We start from the raw sequence: 27,228 nt of genomic DNA, 5'->3' as shown, positions 1-27,228 counted from the left end.
TGGTAATATTTTGAAAATGCTTTATTCTAATTTTAAGAATAACATAATTATAAATATATATAATTATAAAGCAAATTATGCAATTTATTTTTGTGTGCAAAACTCCCCCATAAATGAACAAACTACAAACAAACAAACAATAAAAAATATAACTGATTGAATGTAAGAAAAGATTTATTGGCAATATAAAAATGCTTCATGCATATGTGAAAAATAACATTATATGGCAAACTGCGCTATTTCTTGTGCAAAAAACAAAAACAAAACAACAACTCATAAAACGAACGTAACAAACAAACAAACAAACAAATATGGTAATCAAAATGACAATGATTTTTTAATATTATATAAAAAATGCTTTATGCAAATGTGAAAAAATTAAGTTATATGGCAAGCCATGCCATTTCTTGTGCGAAAAACATAAATAAACAAACAAACAAATCAATGAATCAATCAATTAAATAAATGTACTTGTGATGTGAAAGGGGAGAGAGAGAGAGAGAGAGAGAGAGAGAGAGAGAGAGAGAGAGAGAGAGAGAGAGAGAGAGAGAGAGAGAGCGATTGAAAGAGAGAGAGAGAAAGAGAGAGAGAGTGTGAGAGAGAAAAAGAAAGGAGAGAGAGAAAGAGAGCGGAACAGAGAGAGAGAGAGAGAGAGAGAGAGAGAGAGAGAGAGAGAGAGAGAGAGAGAAATAAACTTGGTAGAATGGTTAAGGAGAGCTGATTGGACAGAAGGCCGCGCGCGGATTGGTGCACGAGCGCTCGAATGATCAGTGTGGAACTCAGGAGAGGAGCGCATTCCTGAGACCCGATATGAAAGAGCAGCGGTGCACATGATAACACTGTACACACACACACACTCACCCACGCACGCACGCATGCACGCGCGCTCGCAAACACCCACTCATCACGGAGGACTGAGCAGCTAGATACGCATCAAGCCTACGTGCACGGAAGTGATACCCTGACAAGTGAGTACAATGCATTCACTGCAAATAAAGTAAGCAATTATGGTGTACAGCATTGTGTGATGTTTAGGAATCTACTGGGATATAATATGGGGGATTCTCAATTCTTCAATTTGCTTTGTTTACCAGTGACATTTTGCGTTTGGGCCCATTGCAAATGAATCGAGTCTTTTTCAGACTCCCCAGAACAGGTGCATTGGAAAACATCTGGCATAGGAACCCCACTGTATTATTATTATTATTATTATTATTATTATTATTATTATTATTATTATTATTATTATTATTATTATTAATCAGCTTGTACTTATATGAGTAGATTACAAAAGAGCATGTCTGTTATTTTCCATTGTAAATAATACTGGGTATTCCAGTAAAACATTTAATGTATTATTCCTTGCACCACACATCTCCATTTTCACATGCATGTTCCCCACGTGTGTGCTAGCTGTCACTCAGTTTCCAAGTTTTCTCCAATCTCCGAAACACATGCAAGATAATTTGCTATGCAAAACCTTCCCGTTGTTAATTTAAGGTGTATTCCCACTTGAAGCCGATCATTCCCAGAATCGGCACCTGTTCTACCATGACCCTGATGAGTAAGTATAAAGAACTTACTGGTGATTGCATAAAAGGTTTTAAATAATTGTATTATGACAATGGACCTCATTTATCAGTCTTTTAGTACAATGTGTAAATGGTTTCGTAGGTCAGGCTGATCTAAACCATCTCTCCCGGTTAAAAGGTCATACTCACGTTTAAAGAATGCTGGTCACCTGTATAGTGCAGAGCTTCTTCACAATACAGCTCATATACCTTAGTGATACTCACAAAACTGCATAATTAAAAGGGCTCACAGGAAACTTAAACTTGCAAAATAATGATGAAATTATGGAAGAAATTTCTTAGACCTGAAAGGAGAAGTTATTTTGGTAGAGGTTAAATCAATTTTGACCAATAAAAACCAAAACAATGCAAAACAGTTTTTTTCCAGTGTTTTAACACCAGTATAATGACTAATTCACTTTACACATTTTGTACCACTTTCTTTCATTGGTTATGCGGATTTGCGATGCAAAACCAAGCATAAATTTTATGCTCTCTTGTAATCTTGAACAATGTATTTCATATTTCAGCTGATTGCACCATTTATGTTGCACTTCTTATCATAATACTTTGCATTTTGCACATGTCTGTGTTAATCACCTCATTAAAAGCACCTAACCTTTGGCTCAGTGACAGCGAGCCCACTATATTGTTTCCCCTTTGAATTGTCTCATGCGTAGTTAAATGTCTTTACTTTATATGTCTTAATTTTCACCAAATTGTCTATGCAGCTGGATGTGGTCAAGTACAGTATATACCGCATATCTAAACATAGTATGTTTAAAAGAGTATGAGGCTGTCTTTAACAATTCCCAGCTTTACTAACTGAAAGTCAAATGCTTATGAGATGCTAAAATGTACATCCTCTTATGGATTACATTTTTATAAGTTTAATTTGTAATGTAATTCATGTTTTGTTTTTGAAAAAAAAGGGATTTGGGTATATGCTGTATATGGCTTGATTTCTTTTGGATCATCAGTTGAGTTTTGTTGCTATCACTGTCATCATAATCCACTGTTGTGGATTAAATAATCTCACAAAAGTGAGTAAACCCCCTCACATTTTAGCATATCTTCTCAAGGGACAATACTATAAAAATTAATCTTGGATATATTTTAGAGTAGTCACTGTGCAGCTTGTGCAGTGCAGATTTACTGTTCTCTGAAAAATATCTCAACATACAGCCATTATTGCAAAAATAGCTGGCAAAAAAAGTGAGTACACCCCTAGTGATAGCAGCTGTACGTCGCTTAACCATGCAGAGCCACATGTCTTGTATGTATTAGAACAGTTAAAATTCGGTGCTTTCAGTACAATTCTCTCATACTGACCACTGGATGTTTACCATGGCACCTCATGGCAAAGAACTCTCTGAGGATTTGAAAACTAGAATTGTTGCTTTCCACAAAGATGGCCTAGACAATAAAAAGATAGGTAATACCCTTAAACTGAGTTACAGTACAGTGGCCAGGGTCATACAGAGGTTTTCCAAAACGGATTCTTGCAAGGGTCCATCAAAGAAGTTGAGTCCTTGTGCTGTGTGTCAGATGTAGAAGCTGGCTACAAAAAAAACAGAGGCATGAGTGCTGGCAGTATTGCTTTAGAGGTTGCAGAAACGGAAGTTTCGCTCGTCAGTACTCAGACCAAATGCCGTACACTGCAACAAGTCGGTTTGCATGGCCGTCGTCTCAGAAGTAAGTCTCTCCTGAAGCTGGCTCACAAGAAAGCCCTCAAACAGTTTGCAGAAGAACACAAGAAGGTTCTTTTTAAATATTAAATGATATTTTCTGCAAATTGTTTCAAAGCGTGTCCTCAGCAGCAGGCCTTTTGACTCAAATGTATGAAATGTCTTATTTGTCTTCATTTATTGATTTGTATTACCTTTAGTAGGATCATTAATATAAAAAGTTTTCCAGATTAAGCATTTTGTCAGTTAATGCTGGTAATATTAAAGAAATAATTTTTACAAAAGTTTGTTTATGTCAATTCAATAAATGAACTGTAAATAATGAACTTGGTGTGATTCTGGAATACCAGATTTCTTGTACAAACCCTCCAATCATTAAATATATGAATACAATTCTTTGAATTCAGTAGAAGATTTCTACCCAGTAGGCCATTTGTGTGTTGGCAAAACGGATTAGCTGATATGAAAAGCTCTTATTATTTCCTAAACCAGGTTGGATTTTATAGGAATGGGTTATCTTAAAAAAACAATAGAGCCATTATAATTTATATGTACTCTAAAAGGTTTATTAATAAAAAGTGTGAAACATAAATATTTAAAAATAAAGCAAATTTTTTTACAGATAAGAACAATGTGATGAAATCATGAAACTGTTTGATTGTTTAGTTCTATGTATGTATGTATGTATGTATGTATGTATGTATGTATCTATCTATCTATCTATCTATCTATCTATCTATCTATCTATCTATCTATCTATCTATCTATCTGTCTGTCTGTCTGTCTGTCTGTCTGTCTGTCTGTCTGTCTGTCTGTCTGTCTGTCTGTGTATTTGTCTATTTGTCTATTTGTCTGACTGTCTGGTTGATTGTGACAGGATCATATAATGTGTGTGCTTTTCTGCCATCCTGCCTGAATGTACTGATTTCTCATAAAATTAAATAAAATTCACCCAGATAAAATGTGGAGCTAAAATTAAGGTGCTTGATTTTGCAGTAGAAGAAGTGAAGCCGTGATTCAGGTCAGAGAAACGGTGCTGAGACTGAGTAATGAGGGGTGGAGGACAACGGGGCAACCAGCTGGGGTCAGGAGAGAGCAACTTATGCCCACAGTACACCTGGGAGGAGGTGCAGAAACACAATCGCACAGGCGATCAGTGGCTGGTGATCGAGAGGAAAGTGTACAATGTGAGTGAGTGGACAAAAAGACATCCTGGAGGACACAGAGTTCTTGAGCATTATCTTGGAGAAGACGCAACGGTAACTAGCCACTTCATCAGATATTTTCAGTTCAATCTTTTTCATTTATGTGGGTATCTTGGTCATCATATCTTATTTAAGGCACTGAATATTGCTTTATATGGAAGGCCATTCATTACAACAAGGTCATGTTTAATGACATGGTCAGACATTTGTTTAACTTTTGTTTAATTAAGAATTTGATCGTCATAATGGACAAACATAACAGGGTTAAAATCAATATTTTTTTGGTCGCCAAATAAGGTGTTTTTTTTACTCAGTAGCAACTTGCAGATAGTTATATATGATTGCACTCTGCGGACACCTTGAATGAAAGTGCAGCTTTGTGCAGGATGCGTTTATGGCCTTCCATCCGGATCTGCAATTTGTGCGGAAGTTCATGAAGCCGCTTCTTATGGGAGAGTTGGCACTCACAGAGCCAAGTCAAGACCACGGCAAAAACGTACGCCTGCACTTACATACCACACAAATGTATATTGATTAGAAACATAGTAAGGAACACATTGATTTCAAATTAAGTTGACATTATTATTATACATGAAAACAGTTATAGGCCATGTTTAATAAAAAAAAAAAAAAGCATGTATCAGACTACCCTGACCACTCACAAATCTGCGCAACTGTAAGGTTCTGGTTCCACAATATGCACTGTCCCAGATTCTGGGACTAGAGGGACCTAAATCTGCTAGGTTTAAGTATGGGTTGATGTCTCCTCACCAGCACCCAGATATATATTGAGTTAATAAAGGTTAATGTCTATGCAATACAAGTAGTTTTTGGAAATTACATACAATAAAATGTATCAATGTCTGTCTAACATCTGGACCTATAAATTACAAATTGCCAGTGACTTCAACATTGGCATCGCATTCCATGTCACAGAGTAATTTAGATCACTTGGTACATGTGGTGGATGTACACAAGTAAGTAAGAAGTAAGAAAGTACACAAGAAGTACACAAACCATGCACTTGAGTTAAAGTGAAGATACACTTTGAAAGATATTATTTTAAGAAAAGTAAAAGTGTTTCTTAAAACTTTCACTTTAGTAAAAGAATTTGCTCTCAAATGTATTTACGTATCCAAAGTACTATGATTTATGTTCCTATTACTTTTTATGTCACAAGGCTCTTACTTAATTAAGTTTATGTGAAAAGGCTCCAATGTTACTCTAGAACACCAATCTATTAACAGAATGATATTAGCGAGTCAAACACTGATTGATATCTACTAAAGTTATCATGGGCGCGAAACCTTCTTTTTAATTACTTCAAAAAAGATGCAAATAAGGCCACGGGTGTTTGACAAGTTCGAGTCAGAAGTTTCTTTTATCATTTATTCCTCTCAAAATGCTCTGCTTGCTGTTAAACTGATGCTAAACTATGTAGGTGATAAGTAGATACCACCATTCATTATGTCAATCAAAACCAGTTCAAAACAGAGCGTGCACTTCACCCTGATTGGTGGCTTGCTGCGTGCTTGACCAGTTAACTTTTTATTCGCTCATTAATAACAAGGAATGACAGATTTTGCAAAATGTAGTTAAGTAAAAATAAGATATTTGACTTAGAAATGTAGTGAGGTTAATGTAAAATTCTCCCTAAGTGTAAATACAGATATGCAAAAAAGCTATTTAGATACAGTCATGAATTACATTTACTTTGTTACTGTCCACCACTGCTTATTAAATAGAAAGCAAGATATTACATATTTGTTATAATGTATTTTTCAAAATTTGTCAGTATTCCGTTGCCAAGATATCGCAATTCTGAATCAGTCGCAATTTTTTTAATTTGCCTCATAGTCAGTTCATCAAACCAGTTGGGAGGATATTTAATTAGACATGGATGTCTAGCTGTCTATACTCTTAATCTAAAGTTTAGCTGTGTGGATACAATCGCAGTGAAGTACTTTAAAGTTGAAAAAAAGTCTGTTGCTATAGAAACTGTAAATGGCCTGCTGGTTTCCTGAACATAATGAAGCCAGTCAGTTAGGCAGTATCAGGTGAGGTTTTTCTTTTGGTTCAGACTCAGCCATTGACTGGGTTTATAAAGCGTGGGACACTGACTGAGGTTACTTTGGTCCACTGGTCTTTTTTTCTCCACAATAACACTTTGTCTATAGAGTCAAGTCTAGAGAGTCAAGGTTATTTATTTATTGTCATTTCTACTATACACAGTAGTACACAGTACATAGTAAAAATGAGACAACGTTCCTCCAGATCCCTGGTACTACACTAAACAACATAGAGCTACAACACAACACAAAGCTACATAAAGTGCATCAAATGCAACCTAGTGCAAACAGTGCAGACGAAAAACAGTACAGACAGACAGTGCACACAGACAGACAAAACACATAACCCAAGATAGCACCCACCAGTAAACCTACTGTATACTGTGAATTTACAGTACTGCGCAAAGAAAACTATAAAAACTATAACTGAGAGTATATCTAAACAAACACAATGCAGTACAAAAAAACAGCAGTAGCAGCAGTCGAGTGGTGCAAAAAACAGCATATGTTTAGATTAACCAGTGGAGCTGGCAAGTTCGAGCAAGTTACACTTGTACACCTTTTCTAAGTATATAAATACACTATTTAATTTCCTAGATGTTTTTTTTCATCACTTATCACACATTATGGCTCTAAATAAAAATATATTTATTTTTTAGATATTTTGTATGCATCAACCTATTTTTTTTAATATGCCATTAATCTATCACAATATTTTATGTACTACATTAGTTGATTTTTGCTAGACATTTTAATTACATTGAGTTATTATTAATATTTAATATTATTATAATATATTATTATTATTGTTATTATGATTAAAATGATCTTTTAAGTTTAAGCTCTAAAATAAGACACTAACTTTAAAAATTAATAAATAAAATGACAGTGGCATTTGTTCTGAAGCAATAGTTACTATAGTGGAATAGTTACATGAAGGAGTATAGTAATTAATCCAGTGCCCAGTGGTTAGCACAAAACCTTCTTTTACACACGCATAAGAAAAAAATCCCTTTTGATAATACTGTTTTCTGGACCTTAGTATAGTTCTGGCCATGAGTCTGACTTTTATTTCATTTTTTCCACAGGCTGCTTTGGTGGAAGATTTCCGGGCCTTGCGTAAGCGATTAGAGGCCCAGGGCTTATTTCGAACTAAACCATTATTTTATATCCTATATATTGGCCACATTCTGCTTTTGGAGGCCTTGCCTTTGGTACTGCTGTGGCATTTTGGAAATAGCTGGATAATTACACTTCTAATTGCTGTCATGCTGGCCACTGTACAGGTAGGATGTCTTTATCTTTAAGATACACCATCACCAATGTTCTAATAATAAGCATTGTTTAAGTATGGAAATGATGTTGATCAAGGGTCACTTTTGAAAACAAACAAACATGAAATATTTTTTTTCTTTTAACTTTAAGCCTACTAACTAATATCTATAATTTTTTTTTTAAATCATTCAGCTTTTTTCATTTAGATCTTTCTATGACAATAAACATTATATATATATATATATATATATATATATATATATATATATATATATATATATATATATATATATATATATATATATATATATATATACAGTGGGTACGGAAAGTATTCAGACCCCCTTAAATTTTTCACTCTTTTTTATTTTGCAGCCATTTGCTAAAATCATTTAAGTTCATTTCTTTTTCTCATTAATGTACACATAGCACCCTATATTGACAGAAAAACACTGTTGACACTGTTGCAGATTTATTAAAAAAGAAAAACTAAAATATCACATGGTCCTAAGTATTCAGACCCTTTGCTCAGTATTTAGTAGAAGCCCCCTTTTGATCTAATACAGCCATGAGTCTTTTTGGGAAAGATGCAACAAGTCTTTCACACCTGGATTCAGGGATCCTCTGCCATTCCTCCTTGCAGATCCTCTCCAGTTCTGTCAGGTTGGACGGTAAACGTTGGTGGACAGGTATTTTTAGGTCTCTCCAGAGATGCTCAATTGGGTTTAAGTCATTGCTCTGGCTGGGCCATTCAAGAACAGTCACAGAGTTGTTGTGAAGCCACTCCATCGTTATTTTAGCTGTGTGCTTAGGGTCATTGTCTTGTTGGAAGGTAAACCTTCAGCCCAGTCTGAGGTCCAAAGCACTCTGGAGAAGGTTTTCGTCCAGGATATCCCTGTGCTTGGCCGCATTCATCTTTCCCTTCATTGCAACCAGTCGTCCTGTCCCTGCAGCTGAAAAACACCCCCACAGCATGATGCTGCCACCACCATGCTTCATTGTTGAGACTGTACTGGACAGGTGATGAGCAGTGCCTGGTTTTCTCCACACATACCGCTTAGAATTAAGGCCAAAAAGATCTATCTTGGTCTCATCAGACCAGAGAATCTTATTTCTCACCATCTTGGAGAACTCCATGCGGGTTTTCATGTGTCCTGCACTGAGGAGAGGTTTCCGTCGGGCCACTCTGCTATAAAGCCCCACTGGTGAAGGGCTGCAGTGATGGTTGACTTTCTACAACTTTCTTCCATCTCCCGACTGCATCTCTGGAGCTCAGCCACAGTGATCTTTGGGTTCTTCTTTACCTCTCTCACCAAGGCTCTTCTCCCCCGATAGCTCAGTTTGGCCGGACGGCCAGCTCTAGGAATGGTTCTGGTCATCCCAAACGTCTTCCATTTGAGGATTATGGAGGCCACTGTGCTCTTAGGAACCTTAAGTGCAGCAAAACATTTTTTGGAACCTTGGCCAGATCTGTGCCTTGCCACAATTCTGTCTCTGAGCTCTTCAGGCAGTTCCTTTTACCTTAATGATTCTTATTTGCTCTGACATGCATTGTGATTTGTAAGGTCTTATATAAACAGGTGTGTGGCTTTCCTAATCAAGTCCAATCAGTATAATCAAAAATTTCTGGACTCAAATGAAGGTGTAGAACCATTTTAAGGATGATCAGAAGAAATGGAGAGCACCTGAGTTAAATATATGAGTGGCACAGCAAAGGGTCTGAATACTTAGGACCATGTGATATTTCAGTTTTTCTTTTTTAATAAATCTGCAAAAAGACAATTCTGTGTTTTTCTGTCAGTATGGGGAGCTGTGTGTACATTCATGAGGAAAAGAAATGAACTTAAATAATTTTAGCAAATGGCTGCAATATAACAAAAAGTGAAAAATTTAAGGGGGTCTGAATACTTTCCGTACCCACTGTATATATATAGTATTCCATATAAGTCCTGGGGCTGGCCAGTGGTTTCCATTCGCAGTGAGACATGCCTGGTAGAGCTCTAGCAGAAACTAAGAAAAGGGCATCCTTATAAGGTACCCAGACTAAATTACCCGGCTTAATGTTTAAAAAGCTAGCTAGCTAGCATATACTGTATAATGAAAAAAGTAGTGTACCTACAGTATAACTGGGTGTTGCTGATGTCACCACACACATTTACTAACTATAAATGGTCTGGAAATTTAAAGTCAATGTTGAGCTGCCATGCGGTGCACAGAAAACTCATTAACAACTGGTGGCATCTCTGCCCATTAACAACTGGTGGCATCTCTGCCCATCTTTTTACCGAAGTGACCGAAACATATGATCTCATGTCATTAACCCTTTGGCACAAAGATCTCGTTACAGACACTTTTGTGTAGAAACAAAGTGTTTGTTATTGACAATCTGTGTCTTGCACATAATTCTAATAAAGTTTAACTGTTCTGGTTCAGATCTGAGAGGCCATTCCTCCTCATCACACCCCTTCATCTTTACCAGCATAAGCACTGAAGTCCAACTGGAGCACTATGGAGTGAGTAGATGGTACAGTAGAAGGTACCTGTTCAACCTTCCCCAGGAAGGCAGAATACTCCAAACTGCTAACTGGTGCACAGAAACTGTCAGATTTCCTTTCTAAATTAGAAAAAAATTTCTGAGGCTTGGAACATCCTCATTAACATCTGAGGGCTGCTTCCTTTGGAATCTTCAAAAGCACAGAAACCTCTCACAGGATGAAAATTTTAGAACTTTTTGTGTATATTAACTTTATCTGACCCATCCAAACCTAGGTTGTTTCCTTGCAAAATAAGTATTAACCAAAATGCTGAAAGAGACTCTTTGTTACATTACATTATTCAACTGTCATTCAACTGGCATTTGAGGTTCCCTGGTGGTCTAGAGGTTAGGATGCGGCGCTCTCAACGCTGCGGCCCAGGTTCAATCCCCCGGTCAGGGAACCAACCCCAGCCACTCTTAGTGCCAGTCCGATGCCCGGATAAATGGGGAGGATTGTGTTAGGAAGGGCATCCAGCGTAAAAATATATGCCAAATCAAACATGCGGCTGGTCTGCTGTGGCGACCCCTAATGGAAGAAGCCGAAAGAAAGTTTTTATTCAACTGGCATTTGATTTCCAAACCAGGTGGTAAACTCACTAGATGGTTCCATTTTACTGGCCTGACTCTGTGGGTGGCCTTTTCACCAAGTGTTCACCTATATCACCACTCCCATATCTAGCTCCAGGACTGGGTACTGTCCCCTCTTCCCTCACGTCTGTTCATGAATAAAATTTGTTTAAACGCTGCTTTACTGAACTTAAGAATTAAAGGGAATGATGTGTGTTCAGTACCTTTCTAGCTGCCTCCCTCATTACTTCTGCAGTAGTTGCCAAATCATCCAGCACCTCTTCACCACCACCGAGCCCCTGTCTAACCTCTTCCCTGAATCTTACACTATAGTCTTCCTCCTTCAGTTTCCACCATCTTCTTCTTCTTTCAGTCTTCACTCTCCTCCTCTTCTTCTTCACCTCCAAAACCATCCTACAGACCACCATCCGATGCTGTCTAGCTACACTGTCCCCTGCCAACACCTTACAGTCTCCAATCTCCTTCAGGTTGCATCTCCTACATAAAACATAGTCCACCTGTGTGCACCTTCCTCCACTCTTATATGTCACCTTATGATCCTCCTTCTTCTTAAAATAACTGTTCATCACTGCCATTTCCACCCTTTTAGAAAAATCTATCACCATCTGCCCTTCCACATTCCTCTCCTTTAAGCCATACCTACCAATCACCTCCTCATCCCCTCATTTCCCTTCACCTACATGCCCATTGAAATCTGCCCCAATCACCAATATTTCATTCCTAGGTACACCTTCCACCACTTCATCTAACTCACTCCAGAATTTTTCCTTCTCCATCTCACAACCCACTTGTGGAGCATAAGCAGTGATGACATTTATCATCGACCCTTTAACTTCCAGTTTCACGTTCATCACCCTATTAGAAACTCTCTATACCTCCACTACACTCTTACTGTACTCTTCCTTTAGAATCACCCCTACACCATTTCTCTTTACATCCACAACATGAAAGAACAGTTTAAACCCACCTCCAATGTGCCTGGTCTTACTCCCTTTCCATTTGGTCTCCTGAATACAAAACATATCTACCTTTCTCCTCTCCATCATATCAGCTAACTTTGTGTTAGAGTACCAACCCTAACCTCCACTCTCTTACATTTCTCCTTTCCCTGCTGTCAGGGATCCACCAGCCACACCTCCACCTATCACTTCAAGCAGCTCTCCCACATACTAATCAGCTACACCTGGCCCTTATCAGTTTGCACTCTACTTAAACCCCGTTCTCCCACCAGTTCTTTGTCCATTCTACAGTTTAGGCTTAAGAACACTGTCGGACTATCCTAACACTCTGTTTAAGATAATTATTGGTTACAGGACTCTGTGTGTTTTGTCTGCCTATAGTTTTCACCAGGATTATTGAACCTGGAGTTTCGTTGCGCGTTACCTCAGCATGGATGATCTGTCCGTTGCCCTTCTTCCTGGTATTCACTCTTTTGGATGCCCTCCTCACGTCATGCTCCGAGATGGTGAATGTGTTTACCTCTCCGGCTCTCTCGGCGTGCACGCTGGTTGTGCCGCTAGCATGGTTAGCTGCAGCCTCGAAATGAGCGTAAAAGGTGTTTAGCTCGTCTGCCAGAGAAGCGTCCGCATCCACCATTCTGGAAGATGGTGTTCTATAGTCCGTTATTGTCCTTAGTCCCTGCCACAGGCTCCTAGAGCCACCTTGTTGGAACTGTGACTCTAGTTTCCTCCCGTAGCGCTGCTTTGCATCCTTCACCGCTCTGCGAACACTGTAAGACGCAGCCTTGTACTCCTCCATGTCTCCGGTGGCGAGCCCCGTGTTGTAGGCAGCGGAGCGGGATCTCAGAGCATCGCGGATGGTTTTATCCACCCACGGCTTCTGGTTGGGAAACGTTCTTATAGTGGTTTTTTGCACCGTATCATCCGCTAGTTTCCCGATGAATCCCACAACCGCTTCCGTAAACATGTTGACGTCATCAGAGCTGTGCCGAAACATGTCCCAGTCTGCATCATCCAAAGCGTCCTGCAGAGCGGCCACCGATTGGTCAGTCCAGCGCGCGACCTCCCTCTGACCCGGAGCTTCCTGTTTCAGCCTTTGTTTGTAAACAGGCATGAGGAAGATGGTGGCATGGTCCGATTTCCCAAACGGTGGACGTGGTTGTGCCTAGTAGCTGTTCTTGAATGTTGTATAGCAGTGGTCCAGTGTTCTTTCGCCCTTGGTGGGCAGGTGATGTGCTAATAAAGCAGGAGCTTCGGTTGGCAATGGCCACGTATGACAATTCTCTGGGATTGGAAGTTTTCATCCAGGGATCCATCCGTGTTTCTCAACACCTGGCAGCCTGCGAGGCTCCTGAGGCTGAACCAGCTCAAGCAGTGGCAGTGTCATCAGCTCCTGAACCTGAACCCATGCAGGAAAGCAGGAAAGGAAGCGCCGGTGGGCGACCAGAGCTTGCCTCTACTGTGGAGAGAGGGGACATCACGTGGCCCAATGTCCAGTTCGGCCTCCTTGGCGGACGGTGAGTGCTGTTACGCTGTCCTCTGAAATTACTCACCTGTTTACGCTTACCGTCACCTTGGTAACCCCCGCTCTCTCTCTGTCTGTCACGGCCCTAGTCGACTCTGGCTCCGCGGGGAACTTCATCTCCCAGGCGTGTCTAGAACGCCTCCAGCTACGCCGGCAGAGGGGATCTCAGGAATTGGCTGTCCAGACCATCCAAGGACGACCTTTAGGAAAAGGCTAGATTAAGTACTATACTTCACTCATCGTCCTCCAAGTCGGGGTGCTACACCATGAGGAAATACAACTTCTCGTGCTGGAGGATTCTACAGTGGACGTGATTCTGGGTCGTCCCTGGCTAGCCAAGCACTCCCCCGTGTGTTCCTGGGACCCCTGCGACATCTTGGAGTGGAGCCCCGCATGCCAGCAGAAATCATCTACTCCCAACTCCCACCCGCACAACCTTGACCCTGGCAACAACTCAGGTGGAAGGAGCTCCGCAGCCAGTTCAGGTGGAGATCCTACAGGAATATCATGCCTTCTCTGACGTCTTCAGTGAGGAGGCCGCCACTCAGTTACCCCCACACCGGCCATGGGACTGCGCCATCGACCTGATACCAGGAGCCAAGCTGCCGAAGGGTCGGGTTTACCCCCTGTTAGCCCCAGAACATCGAGAAATGGAGGGTTACATCCAACAGGCCCTCCAACAGTCAGTCAGGATCAGGAACAGCATCTCCAGCACCACCACACTGAGCACTGGGGGCCCCCCAGGGCTGTGTGCTCAGCCCACTGCTGTTCACTCTGCTGACTCACGACTGGGTAGCAATGCACAGCTCGAACCACATCATCAAGTTCGCTGATGACACGACGGTGGTGGGTCTAATCAGCAAGAACGACAAGTCAGCATATAGAGAAGAGGTGCAACGGCTAACTGCCTGGTGTGGAGCAAACAACCTGTCTCTGAACGTGGACAAAACGAAAGAGATGGTTGTGGACTTCAGGAGAGCACAGAGCGACCAATCTCCACTGATTATTGATGGATCCTCAGTGAAGATTGTCAAGAGCACCAAAAACCTTGGTGTTCATCTGGCAGACAACCTCAGCTGGTCACTTAACACCAGCTCCATCACCAAGAAAGCCCAGCAGCGTCTCTACTTATTGAGAAGGCTGAGGAAAACCCACCTCCCTCCCCCCATCCTGTCCATGTTCTACAGAGGGACCATTGAGAGCATCCTGAGCAGCTGCATCACTGCCTGGTTTGGGAACTGCACCGTCTCGGATCGCAAGACCCTACAGAGGATAGTGAGGACAGCTGAGAAGATCATCGGAATCTCTCTCCCCTCTATCATGGACATTTACACTACACGCTGCATCCGCAAAGCACACAGCATTGTGGATGATCACACACACCCCTCACACACACTTCTTACACTCCTACCATCAGGAAAACGGTTCCGAAGTATTCGGGCCGCCACAACAAGACTGTGCAACAGTTTCCTTTCACAAGCCATCAGGCTACTTCATACACAGAAATGAAATGGAACTCTCTCTCTCACACACACACACACACACACGCACTCAAATGTGAGTAACGAACTGTAAAATTTTTTCCTGGACTTAACACTTAACACACACTCGTCACTCATCTCAATCCATTCCACCACCATCCATTTATTTATTATTTATTATTCTCGACTGTACCACACTCTCAACTGCTGTTTTTGCACATTTATCATTATCATTGTATTATACTGTTTACATGCTGTTTTTTGCACCTTCGACTGCTGCTGTATTTTTTGCACTACATTGTTCTGTTTATACTCACTTCTGGGGTATAGTTTTTACAGTTTTCTTGTACAGTACTGTATAATCAAGTATACAGTAGGTTTACTGGGTTGCGCTATATAGGGTTTTGTGTCTTGTCTTGTGTCGTCTGTCTGTCTGCACTGTTTGCACTAGGTTGCACTCGATGCACTTTATGTAACTTGTGTTGTAGCTCTATGTTGTTTTGTTTGTTGTTGTTTAGTGTAGCACCAGGGTTCTGGAGAAACGTTGTCTCGTTTTTACTGTGTACTGTGTACCACTGTGTATAGTAGAAATGACAATAAAAGCCTCTTGACTTGACTTGAACAGTGCTTTATCACCCAGTCTTCCTCTCCGGCAGCGTCCAGCTTCTTTTTTGTGGAAAATGAAGGATGGGGGATTGCGGCCATGCATCGACTACAGGGGCCTGAATGCACAGATATCTCCGCTTCCGTATCCACTCCCACTGGTCCCAGCAGCCCTAGAGGATCTGCGTGAGGCTCGCGTCTTCACCAAGTTGGATCTCAGAAGTGCGTATAACTTGGTGCGCATCCGTAAGGGGGACGAGTGAAAGACGGCGTTCATTACCCCCTCTGGTCACTATGAGTACCAGGTCATGCCGTACAGTCTTTCCATTGCTCTGGCGGTCTTTCAGAACTTCATGAACAAGGTTTTCCGTCCCTTCCTCCACCGGTTCGTGATAGTATACATCCTGATCTATTCCACGACGCTGCAAAAACATCACGACCATGTCACCCAAGTCCTAAAACTGCTGCAGGAACACCGGCTATATCTCAAACTCCCCAAATGTGAGTTCCATTGCTCGGAGGTACAGTTCCTGGGTTACATCATCGACGCAGCAGGTATCAGAATGGACGAGAGGAAGGTGACGGCAGTACTGGACTGGCCGGTTCCCACTTCTTCGATCAAGGAGCTCCAGAGGTTTCTAGGATTCGCCAACTTCTACTGCCGGTTCATAGGGGGCTTCAGCCTGGTTACTGCTCCACTCATGTCCCTCTTGCGGGGAAAAGCCAAGACTCTCTCCTGGACCCCAGAGGCACAGAGGGCCTTCGAGGAGTTACGCAAAAGGTTCTGTGCCGCTCCACTTCTTCACCATCCTGACCCCCAGCTCCCATTTGTCGTCGAGGTGGACGCGTCATCCACGGGCATAGGGGCCACCCTCTCCCAGCAGTCGGGGAATCCCCCTCGGCTCCACCCCTGCGCCTATTTCTCAAAGAAGCTGTCCTCGGCCGAACAGAACTATGATATTGGGAACCGAAAGCTCCTAGCCATCAAGCTGGCCCTGGAAGAGTGGAGACACTGGCTGGAGGGGGCCATTCATCCATTCACTGTCATCACGGATCACCAGAACCTCCAGTACCTCTGTGTGGCCAAGCACTTAAACCCCCGTCAGGCACGATGGGCTCTCTTCTTTACCCGGTTTAAGTTCAGTATTACCTACCGGCCAGGGTCTAAGAATGGTAAGGCCGATGCATTTTCCAGGGTTTATGGGCCTGAAGAACCCGCCGAGCCAGGGCCCATTTTGCCTCATACGCTCATCCTGAGCCCAATTATATGGGAGTTGGACGAGACCATCCGCGCGGCCACACAGAGAGAACCTGCATCCCCTGGTTGCCCTGGGAACTGTACCTTTGTTCCTCAAGAGTGTCGACAGGCCTCTCAATTGCGCACACACTCAATTGCGCAGGGCAGTGAGGGAGATCCGGCGACAGGCGGATGCACGGAGACTGGAAGCCCCAGATTTCAGGCCCGGAGACCGGGTCTGGTTGTCCACCAAGGATCTCTGACTGCGGCTCCCCTGCAGGAAGCTGAGCCCCCCGTACATTGGGCCATTCAGGATTGAGCAGCTTATCGGCTGGAACTCCCACCACAGTTCCGGATTCACCCCACCTTCCACGTGTTACTTCTCAAGCCATACACCCGATCGACTGCCCAACGATCCAGTGAGGTCAGGCCCACTCCGCCTGAGGTATTGGATTAGCCTTCGGTATATTCGGTGCGAGAAGTGCTGGACTCTCATCGTTGGGGCAGAGGCCTGGAGTATCTTGTGGACTGGGAAGGCTACGGTCCCGAGGAACGGTCATGGGTGGTGAGACACGACATATCGGACCCAGCATTCCTGGAGGAGTTCCACGCTGCTCATCCACTCCGTCCGGCGCCCCGGGGTCAGGGCCGGCCCAGGCGCAGGGTTAGGGCGTTAGGAGCCGCCCCTGGGGGAGGGGGTACTGTCAGGGATCCACCAGCCACACCTCCACCTGTCACTCCAAGCAGCTCTCCCACATACTAATCAGCTACACCTGGCCCTTATCAGTTTGCACTCTACTTAAACCCCGTTCTCCCACCAGTTCTTTGTCCGTTCTACAGCTTGGGCTTAAGAACACTGTCAGACTATCCTAACACTCTGTTTAAGATAATTATTGGTTACAGGACTCTGTGTGTTTTGTCTGCCCATAGTTTTCACAAGGATTATTGAACCTGGAGTTTTGTTGCGGTTTTGCCATTTTCTGCCTTGCTCTTTATTTCTTCCATTAAAAACCTTTGTGGATTGCACTTCAGTTTTCCGGCACGTTCTTTCACCTGACACCTGCCATCTCTATAGACGTCTTCCTCCTCTTCTTCTCCTCCTTCGGCCAACAGTAGCCCAATTTCCACCGGTACCCTGTTGGCTAAAGATACCTGTGGCGGTCGTTGTTAACCCGGGCCTCGACCGATCCGGTATGAATTTCTCTTTCGTGATCTGTATATTTGATTTGGCACATGCTTTACGTTGTATGCCCTTCCTAACGCAACCCTCCCTATTTATCCGGGCTTAGGATAGGGCACTAAGAGTGCACTGGCTTGTGGAACCCTAATAACTGGGTTAAGAGTGTGATTATAAATCTTAAAAAAACATACAAAACACCAGAGTGAGAACTACCATGAGCACCGGAGTGTGTGATCATGAGTAATGTCCTTTCTACAGTCTTACACAGTCAGTTAACGTTGTGTAACCAGGAGCTACTGAGCAACTCATAAAATAGTTTAACATTTGAGATCATCATAGATCCAACACCAGGTTCCCCATGTCAGAGCCTTTAAACATTCAAAAAGGTCCAATGTCCAAACTCGACATGATGTGATTCAAACAGTGCTGGTACATCTCTAGATGGTTCGACATTTATGCGGGGTCGGCAACTACTTATTTGAAGGTCCATAATATTCATAAGGTGGGACACGACTGGAGCTGGCGCAACCTCAGGATGCCTCGGGATGGATATAGAAAAAGAAGCATTATTTAGCGTATTAATTAGCATAGCTGCTGTTCATAATATTAACAAGCACAAGTTAATAATGTGATTTTGATATGTGATGTGTGTTATGTGTAGGACTTGCTAAAAAAATACGTATTTAATCCACGCTTAACTGGGAGAGTGTGTCTGAGCCCCAAAGACTGTCAGGAAGACTTTTCCAAAGTTTAGGAGCTAAATGTGAGAATGCTCTACAACCTATAGTGGACTTTGCTATTCTAGGAACTACTAGAAGTCCAGAGTTTTAAGATCTAAAGGAGCGTAACGGATTGTAGCATGTTAGAAGACTGGAGAGATACATGGAAGCCAAACCATTTAGGGTTTTGTAAGTAAGTAGCCATAGTTTGTAGTCGATCTTGAACTTAACAGGTACCCAGTGTATGGATGATAAGATTGTGGTTATATGGTCATATTTTCTCGACCTTGTGAGAACTCTGACTGCTGCATTCTGGACAAACTGTAGCTTGTTTCTTAAAGATGCAGGACAACCACCTACTAATGCATTACAATAGTGGCAGTCTGGGGTACATAAATGCATGGGTGAGCTTCTCTAAATCAGATATAGACATGTTTCTCAGCTTAGCAATATTTCAATGGTGAAAAAAGGCTGTTTTTGTAATGTGTGACATATAATTTTCAAAAGAGAATTTGCTGTATAGAGTAACTCCCAGGTCTTTTACTGTTGAACGAATACATCCTTACAAATGCAAGTTGAAATACTAGAGCTTTTGTGTATTGTTTTTTTGGCAGATGAGCAAAATCTCTGTCATCCAATCTTTTAATTCTTTAACAAACTCAGTTCACCCGGTCAATTGAGATGTTTTGCCTGGTTTTGATGAGATATATAGAGTGTGTCCTCGGCCTAACAGTGGAAGCGAATCCCATGCGTTCTAATTATATTTTTCAATGTATATTGTGAAAAGCAGGGGTCCTGATACTGAACCTTTTGGCACCCCACAATTTACTTGCATTAACCTAGGTAGTTCTCCATTTAAATGTCAACACATTTTTAAATGTACAAAATCTAGTGGTGACATGTATGTCATCTATCTTGTTGCTATGTTACCTTTGTCTTGTTTATATTTAGATTGTGGGAGAGTGTGATAATGTGAGCCACCTGGGTTGAAATAAATTTTATTTATGTATTTATTTTTTACATAGTGTGTATCTATTTAAATGTATTTATTTTTCATTAAAAGAGATAACAATATTTGGCGTGTCTTCTCTTCTTTCACACATAGGCACAATCTGGATGGCTTCAGCATGATCTTGGCCACCTCTCAGTCTTTAAAAATTCAACCTTGGATCACCTGGCGCACAAATTTGTCATTGGACACCTGAAGGTACCATATCCTGCACTCAGCCACTAATTTGTTTGAATACCGCACCAAGACACAAGGCATGCCACAACAATTCATTTTCTATGCTATCAGGAATGAAACCTGATGTGGTCTTTTAGAGTTACCCTGAAGGTTTGACATTTTGCGCTTTCTGCGTACCACATATGCAAAGAGTGTATTTTAAGTTACTATCACTTTTTTGACAGCTTGAAGCTAGCTATTCACATCTGATTTCTTTTAACAAAGCATTTTCAGCCACAACACAGCTACTTATGTGATGTTTTCGGTTTTGCACACCATACGGTGTAGTCTTTAGATAGTGTTTTGTATAAAAATCTTTGGAGTCTTAGTTTCTTAATCTAACTAACCCAGTAAACATGCCATGGTCATGGTCAAGTCACTGAGATGTGACCTGTATCTGTATGATAATTATAGTGCATAAATAAATAGCAAAAATTGACAGATGTATATGATTTCCTGTGAAAGGGTTAATCAAGTCAATATCTACAACCATTAAAACACTTGTCTAGACAACAGACAATTTTTTTTCTCTGCAGTAAATCGAACAGTGTGTGTATGTTTGCATATATAGGGAGCCTCTGCACACTGGTGGAACTTTCAACACTTTCAGCATCATTCTAAGCCCAATGTGTTAAGTAAGGACCCTGACCTCAACACACTGCAAATACTAGTACTGGGGAACGTCCAGCCTGTAGAGGTAAATGCACTGGATACTTTTAACATTGTTTATACATGCTCATATCTATCTATCTATCTATCTATCTATCTATCTATCTATCTATCTGTCTGTCTGTCTGTCTGTCTGTCTGTCTGTCTGTCTGTCTGTCTGTCTGTCTGTCTGTCTGTCTGTCTGTCGGTCTGTCTGTCTGTCTGTCTGTCTGTCTGTCTGTCTGTCGGTCTGTCGGTCGGTCGGTCGGTCGGTCGGTCGGTCATCTACACATACTGCATAGACTATGAATTGTATTGCTTTTGCATTATCCTTCTCTTTCTTTTATTGTTACAGTACGGGATTAAAAAGTTGAAGCACATGCCCTATAACCACCAGCACAATTACTTTTTTTTAAGTATGTCATTCAGTGCTATATTCATTAGGCCAGTATAATGGCATATATTGCTCAGAATTATTTATTAGAATCATGTTCTAAATTGAAAATAACTTATCCGACTTATCCCACTTTTCTCTTATCTAGTTGGCCCTCCCATGCTCATACCAGTGGTCTTCAGTGTGTACATTTTTAAGACTCTGTGGTCAAAACGTGATTGGGTTGTAAGTTGCCAGAGTTGCTTTTTTTTTTTTTTTTTTTTTTTTTTATTATATTAGAATAAATATTTACCTTCAACATATATTGCCTACTGAGCTACTTTATAATAATGCTTTTCTTTTTTTTTGTTGAGGAATTCGTGTGGTATCTGTCCTACTATACACGTTTTTTCTTATGCTATATTCCCTATTATGGACTCCTGGGGGCAGTACTGCTTCAGAGTTTTGTACGGTAAGGTGTTTTTTGGGCTTTCCCTTAAGATTTAATTTAGATCACATTTTGAATATATGACAATCCTGCACATGCCAGAAAAAAAATGTTGTTACTTCTGTTACTGTGTGATGTTTAGGTTTTTAGAAAGTCACTGGTATGTGTGGGTGACTCAGATGAACCACATTCCCATGGACATTGACTATGAAAAACATGAAGACTGGCTCAGTATGCAGGTACATTCAAGTCTAAAGAACCCACGACTGATATTTGAGGATGTGTCCTTTAAAAGAATATCAACATTGAGTCATATTTTTTAATGACTGTAAAGGTTGTAGAGGATCCTCACCAGTATCATTAATAATTGAGGTCAATTGATAGTATATTTTACCAATACCGATAGCTAGGTTAAATTGTACTTGCCGATATCCAATTAATCGATGGCTCATTTTTTAAATGGATACTGGATAAAAACAAGCATAACACTCCATCTAAATTAGTACTGGACTTTATTTCAATAATAAAAAAAACTGTTCTGAATCATGAAAATGTACCAAATAAAATAAATAATAATATATTCATTAATAAATACAATTATATTATTTATAAATGATAACTTAGAAATAATAATTGTGATATAGTGCTCTCTGTGCACAGTGCACTCTCTGTGCAGTGCGCAGCCTCAGTTGTAAAAACAAACATTACGTGGCGTCAGCGATTGTCCTCTAGAGGCCGTTTTCGTAATGACAGCGGACCTTAGCTGCTCCGGTATTACACTAGATTCTGTGACCATCATATGTTGTGACCATAGAGGGCGCTGTTGCTACAATGCTTAAAATAGATCGTCTAGATGCCGTCTCTATTTTCATGACTGCTTTTTTGTTTAACCACCCTGAATGTTATTTATTAATTGAGGCTAATAAAATGTAGTCAGACACGGATGCTTTAGACTGTTAATTGTATATATATTTTTTTATTTTATTCATTATGTTAACATTGTGTATGAAAGTGTGAGTGTAAGAAGAAGGAAGAAGAATGCAACATTTTGTTGGTGTCAAAAGTTTTTCGGCTTGAAGCTATAGCAAGCAGGGGAGATGCAAACAAATAAGTGATACTTACTTGGATTTACTTAAAGGCTATATGTTCCGATACTTCTGTTCACCTCAAAATTGGGTGGTCTGCCAGAACCAAATGTATAGAATGTGTAAAATCTTTATCATCTGCACTTCTTTCGAAACACATTCAGACATGAACCAGAGAAGTATGTTGAAGGAGAACAGATTAGTATATATGTCTTTTTTATCTTTTGGATGTAATATATATGTACTTTCGTGGCTTTTTGTTCAGTTGAACGCTACATGTAATGTTGAGCAGTCAGCCTTCAACGACTGGTTCACTGGTCATCTCAACTTCCAGGTTGAGCACCAGTAAGTGGAATACCATTGTGTTTTGGGGTTATATTCATAAAACATAAATATTAGCAACATGCTTATGTATGAAGCTCATATCTTTTCTGTTTACTTCCACCACAATCTCTTCTCACCTACATTCCACCCACCCCAGCGTCTTCCCTACAATGCCTCGACATAACTATGTTTATGTGGCTCCTCTCCTTCGAGAGCTTTGCGAGAAGTATGGAGTTCAGTATCAGGTCAAAGGCCTGTTCGAAGCCATGTCCGACATCATTGGGTATGTATTTGAAATACATTCTAAGATTTTAATGTTTCTTCAAAAATGTTCATTCCTGTTATTTCATTTGCTGACTAGAACACCTAGTAATGCTTTAGTGTATTTATAGTGTTTTAACAGAAGTAATAACACCATTTTGTATTTCTATTTGTAGAGCATGTAAGACTAAAACCATTCTTGTAAAAAGTAAAAAAAAAAAACTGTAATTTATAAGAAATATGGAAACCAAAAAAGTGAATAAACCTTTCCCAAGGCTGTTCTATGTCACACTCACCCTCTGGTCATAATAATCTAAACCATGTGGTCCCTGATTCTTCTTCACTGTATATAAATTTATATTTATTAGCAGTGACCCACCCAGTCCTTCCCATGAATCCTACCCATAGCCCACAGTCCTACCCATCTCTAGTTATAGTGTAATCTTGGGTGTTGTCTTGATAAGGGAACAGTGGCATAAGGAGGGGCATGAGGGAGTAGAGGCGAAGGTCAAACATGTCTTTATCATGGCTCGGTCTGTAACAATTTGAGTACATTGCTGTAAACCATTGAGAGCATTGTGTCTTTACTCCTGTATCTGGATAAGAGCTTAAATGATCTGGAATAGAGGTCTCCATGGTTGCACGGTGTCATATAAATGCTTCTCAGGAGCACAGCAGGCTCCTGGAAAGATTTTACATGAGTTTTGGTGTAGGTTCATGTCATAGCACATTACTAATAGGAAAAAAAAATATGATCATTTATATTTGGCTGCTTTCTATGTGCCTTCCCTCCAGCCTGATTCATATATTAGGGAAGACTCCATAAGTACTAAAATTTGCTTCACATGTCCAAGATTTTATGTAATCAGACACATACCACTAAGTGTTTAGATTTTTTTTCCATGTCCATTTCAGATCTTTAAAGAAGTCTGGTGAACTGTGGCTAGATGCCTACCTGCACAAATGAGTCGCCCATTCATCCATTACAGACTGTCTCTGTGTTATTACCACTGACATAGGAGGTTTATTATTTGACCATTATGAATGTCTTTATTAAACCTAATGATTAGAGGTTAGGTTAGGTTAGAGGTATTAATTTTTATAAAGAATAATATAAAAAATGTTTTTACTTATTATATAAAATTATAATGTTACTATAATTAGAAATTTCAATGATTTTTTTACACTTTAAATTACCTAATAAATCCTAAACTGCTCCAGTATTCTGTGCTTTTTTATTAAAAGTATTTTTTTTTTACAAATATCAGAAAGAAAAGAAAATCAAGACAGACTACAACAGGTTGCAAATGATCGATCCACAATTACAATATTAACTGTTACTCTTAGTATTCAAGTGTATAAACACACACACACAACCACACATACACAAATATGATAATACCAATATTTTCATGTACATGAACATATACAGACCCCAAACTGAAGTAAAACACATAAAACATAATTTTGATTCAGCTAAGAAAATTGCTGCTTACATGCATCAATGAGCCTTGAGCACCACTGGTGCTGGTTCAGTGGTTGTTTTTCTTGAAACACCACAGTTGCATACCAGAAAAACACACCTCAAGGCCAGCTATGACTGTTATTAAAGCTCTACAGTACTCTATCATGACTATTATTACATGTTATTATTGACAATATTATGACTCACAGTCATTAATGCAGATTTCCCCATATGCATTCTGGAAATCAACCAGTGACTAAATAGCTGTGTATAATGTTCACACAAATGTCAACACCTTGCCTTTTACTTCATTTACATTAAGCTAGTATTTGTTAGTAAAACATTAACTCAATTTCGAAACCATAAAACAAACAAATATATTACATTAGCATCAGCAGAATTTATTATGTTCCTGCATCATTGTACATTATTTCAGTCATCTTCGGTAACCTGATCTATCATGGTCTGGGTCGATCCGTAGACCATCCTATGAACACTGGGCACAAGGAGGGGATATACCCTGAATAGGACACCATGCACATACATTTTCACACTCATTGAACCCTAAGGGTAATTTAGCATAACCGGTCAATATACTAGCTTTTATTTTGGGTGATAAGATCAAAATGGAGTAAACTCATACGGACACCGAAAGAATATCTGAAACACTGCACAGAGAGCAACCAAACTCTGGGGCTGTGAGGTGCTACCAGCTACATCATACTTTCATGACAGAAATCAGCATTTGAACATTGGATCTGCAGACAGAATTATTTACTGTACATTTTACAAATGAGTCACCTTTGACAAACAAATATCCAGATTAAAAATGGCATTTAAATGTGATGAAATGCAGAATGCAAAACATTCATTTTGAAACACTAGAAAATAAATCATTGACACCACTATTGACAAATTCTGTCTCTCATACACACCTTTTTGCAGAGACAATGCTTAATATTTTACACACAATAAGCAAGCAAACTGCTAAAAAAAAAAAAAAAAAGAAGGGAACACTTAATCAACACATATGTGATTTTTTGAACATAATCTCCTTTAGTATGGCCATCACAAGAAGGTTTGGAGTGTCTCCCAGCACAGTTTCATAAGCATGGAGAAGATAGGCCAGAGATAAGCCATTATATAAGAGAGCTATTCAGGGCCATGAACAGGCAACAACCCGGCAGCACTGCCAGAGCCCTACAATATGGCCTCCAGCAGACTACTGGGGTGTGTGTTTTGGACCAAACTGTCAGAAGCAGAATATGTGGGTGGCCTGAGGGCTCAGCCTCCATAATTGGGACTGTTGCTTACTGCCCAGCAACATGCAGCTAGATTGACATTTGCCAAACAACACCAGAATTGAGAGGTCCCTGTACTCTTCATCAACACTGAGCACATGTGACAGATAATGAAATTGTCTTATTCTGTCTGCCAGATTATCCAGCATGGTTAGTGGGCCAGTGATGGTTTGGGGGAAAAAAATCCTTTAAGGGTCACACAGATGGACACGTGATCAATAACAGCACTTTTATTGCTGTCAAGTATCGAGATTAAATACTCAGACCCATTTTTAGACTTAATGCTGGTGCAGTGGGCATTGGGTTCCTCCCGATGCATAAAAAAACCCAACCTCTGCATGTAGACAGCTTCTGAATGACAAAGGCATTGATGTTGTTGCCTGGCCCTCATGCTCCCTAGGCCTTATTCGAGTTGTGCCTCAAAGAAGTTTGTCTTGAAGCATTCAAAGCAACCAAGTAGCACCACAGACTGTCCAGGAACTCACTAATACCCTGATCCTGGTCTGGGTAGAGATCCCATTAGACACCATCTGCCAATTTATCAGGAGCATCAGAAATTGTTAAAAGAGCATACAGGCACACTACTGACTTACCAATTGCCTCAGTTGAATCAGCTTGTTATTTACATTTTTGACTTTTCGGTGTGATTTTGAATCTAGCCCTCTTTTCTTTAATGATTTTGGTCTTACCATTGACTATTGTCACACCTTTCAGTTCTTAACGAATTACACAGTGTATGTAGGTAAGAAACTTTTACTTGACTATTTCATTCACTGAGATCAAATATGTGATTAACGTGTTCCCTTCATTTTTATTTTTGAGTGTTCTGATGTAATTAAGACAGAGGCCTCTCTAAAACAAAATAAATAGACAAATCAAGTGTATACAAACTTAGTGTGTGACGGTATGAAGAGGAAATACATTAAAGACAATGCAGGGTCATACACTTCAGCAAAAAGCATAGCTGAAGCTTATTCATGTTCTCCATTTATTATTATTATTATTATTATGAGTCATTGATATTACAGACACGAGCTTGTATTGCTGATTGTTTGATTCATATTTTGAAAAGACCACAATCACTTGGAGGCAGAGCTGATTTTCTCTTGCTGCTTTCTCATGATCTCCTGCAGCTCTGAGTCTCCTTGGCTTTTCTGAGAGACAAATAGACGTATTGAATTATTTGGCATGACTTTATAACCAGATCGATTGCCAGGAGAAGCTGGCATTACATTTATGAAAATATTTAAGGACAGTTTAGTCAGTTAATAAATACATTCTCGATATGATTGAACGAACGAAATAATGTAATTGGTTATACACTAACTGTCCAATAGATGGCAATAAATAGTAACATTAAGAAAGCAGTCAGTTAAAAGTTGAAATTTATACTGTAAACTGAGATTGTACACATGCATGGCATATCAAGTGGTTGCTTTGGGTAAGAACTGGCTGCTTGTTT

The 27,228-nt window shown here is 40.4% G+C and overlaps 4 protein-coding genes across 7 annotated transcripts in view; 3 read left to right on the top strand and 1 right to left on the bottom strand.

Moving 5' to 3' along the window:
- The window catches only part of LOC310728659 (fatty acid desaturase 2-like), a 114,072-nt gene that overhangs the window by 23,837 nt on the left and 63,007 nt on the right, over positions 1 to 27,228 (top strand). The gene's annotated exons all lie outside the window — the stretch shown is intronic.
- On the top strand, positions 513 to 24,223 carry LOC310728660 (fatty acid desaturase 2-like). Of its 2 annotated transcripts, XM_083546434.1 has the most exons (13): positions 513 to 968; positions 4,256 to 4,518; positions 4,850 to 4,960; positions 7,622 to 7,819; positions 19,742 to 19,843; positions 20,433 to 20,558; positions 20,865 to 20,925; positions 21,052 to 21,128; positions 21,257 to 21,354; positions 21,473 to 21,569; positions 22,681 to 22,760; positions 22,897 to 23,022; positions 23,916 to 24,223. In XM_083546434.1, exons 2-13 carry the CDS (start codon positions 4,309 to 4,311, stop codon positions 23,965 to 23,967), a joined length of 1,338 nt encoding a protein of 445 aa, XP_083402560.1. In that variant the 5' UTR covers positions 513 to 968; positions 4,256 to 4,308; the 3' UTR covers positions 23,968 to 24,223. The 2 variants fall into 2 exon arrangements, with proteins under 2 accessions (XP_083402560.1, XP_083402561.1); XM_083546435.1 differs by lacking the exon at positions 7,622 to 7,819 and having other exon boundaries at positions 643 to 968.
- Positions 14,183 to 27,228, top strand: part of LOC310728702 (uncharacterized protein) — a 43,640-nt gene continuing 30,594 nt past the window's right edge. The window contains exon 1 of the mRNA XM_083546505.1: positions 14,183 to 15,521. Within this exon, the coding sequence (XP_083402631.1) occupies positions 14,215 to 14,925 (711 nt within the window). The 5' untranslated portion in view covers positions 14,183 to 14,214 and the 3' untranslated portion in view covers positions 14,926 to 15,521. The remainder of the gene's footprint in view (positions 15,522 to 27,228) is intronic.
- The window catches only part of eps8l2 (EPS8 signaling adaptor L2), a 33,486-nt gene continuing 30,476 nt past the window's right edge, over positions 24,219 to 27,228 (bottom strand). For all 3 annotated transcript variants that reach the window (XM_083546313.1, XM_083546312.1, XM_083546314.1), the window contains one exon: positions 24,219 to 26,920. In XM_083546313.1, the coding sequence (XP_083402439.1) occupies positions 26,846 to 26,920 (75 nt within the window). In that variant the 3' untranslated portion in view covers positions 24,219 to 26,845. The remainder of the gene's footprint in view (positions 26,921 to 27,228) is intronic.

This window comes from Silurus aristotelis (assembly GCF_946808225.1).
Source record: "Silurus aristotelis genome assembly, chromosome: 7".
NCBI classification, from domain to species: Eukaryota; Metazoa; Chordata; class Actinopteri; order Siluriformes; family Siluridae; genus Silurus; species Silurus aristotelis.
Note: the sequence above shows the minus strand (reverse complement) of the source record. Positions and strands in the feature narration are given on the sequence as shown.

Coding starts and splice junctions, on each gene's coding strand:
- LOC310728660 (XM_083546434.1), top strand. CDS start 4,309: ATGAGGGGTGGAGGACAACGGGGCAACCAGCTGGGGTCAGGAGAGAGC. Junction 20,926..21,051: donor GCACAATTACTTTTTTTTAA/GTATGTCATTCA, acceptor TCTCTTATCTAG/TTGGCCCTCCCATGCTCATA. Junction 21,355..21,472: donor CTGCTTCAGAGTTTTGTACG/GTAAGGTGTTTT, acceptor TGTGATGTTTAG/GTTTTTAGAAAGTCACTGGT.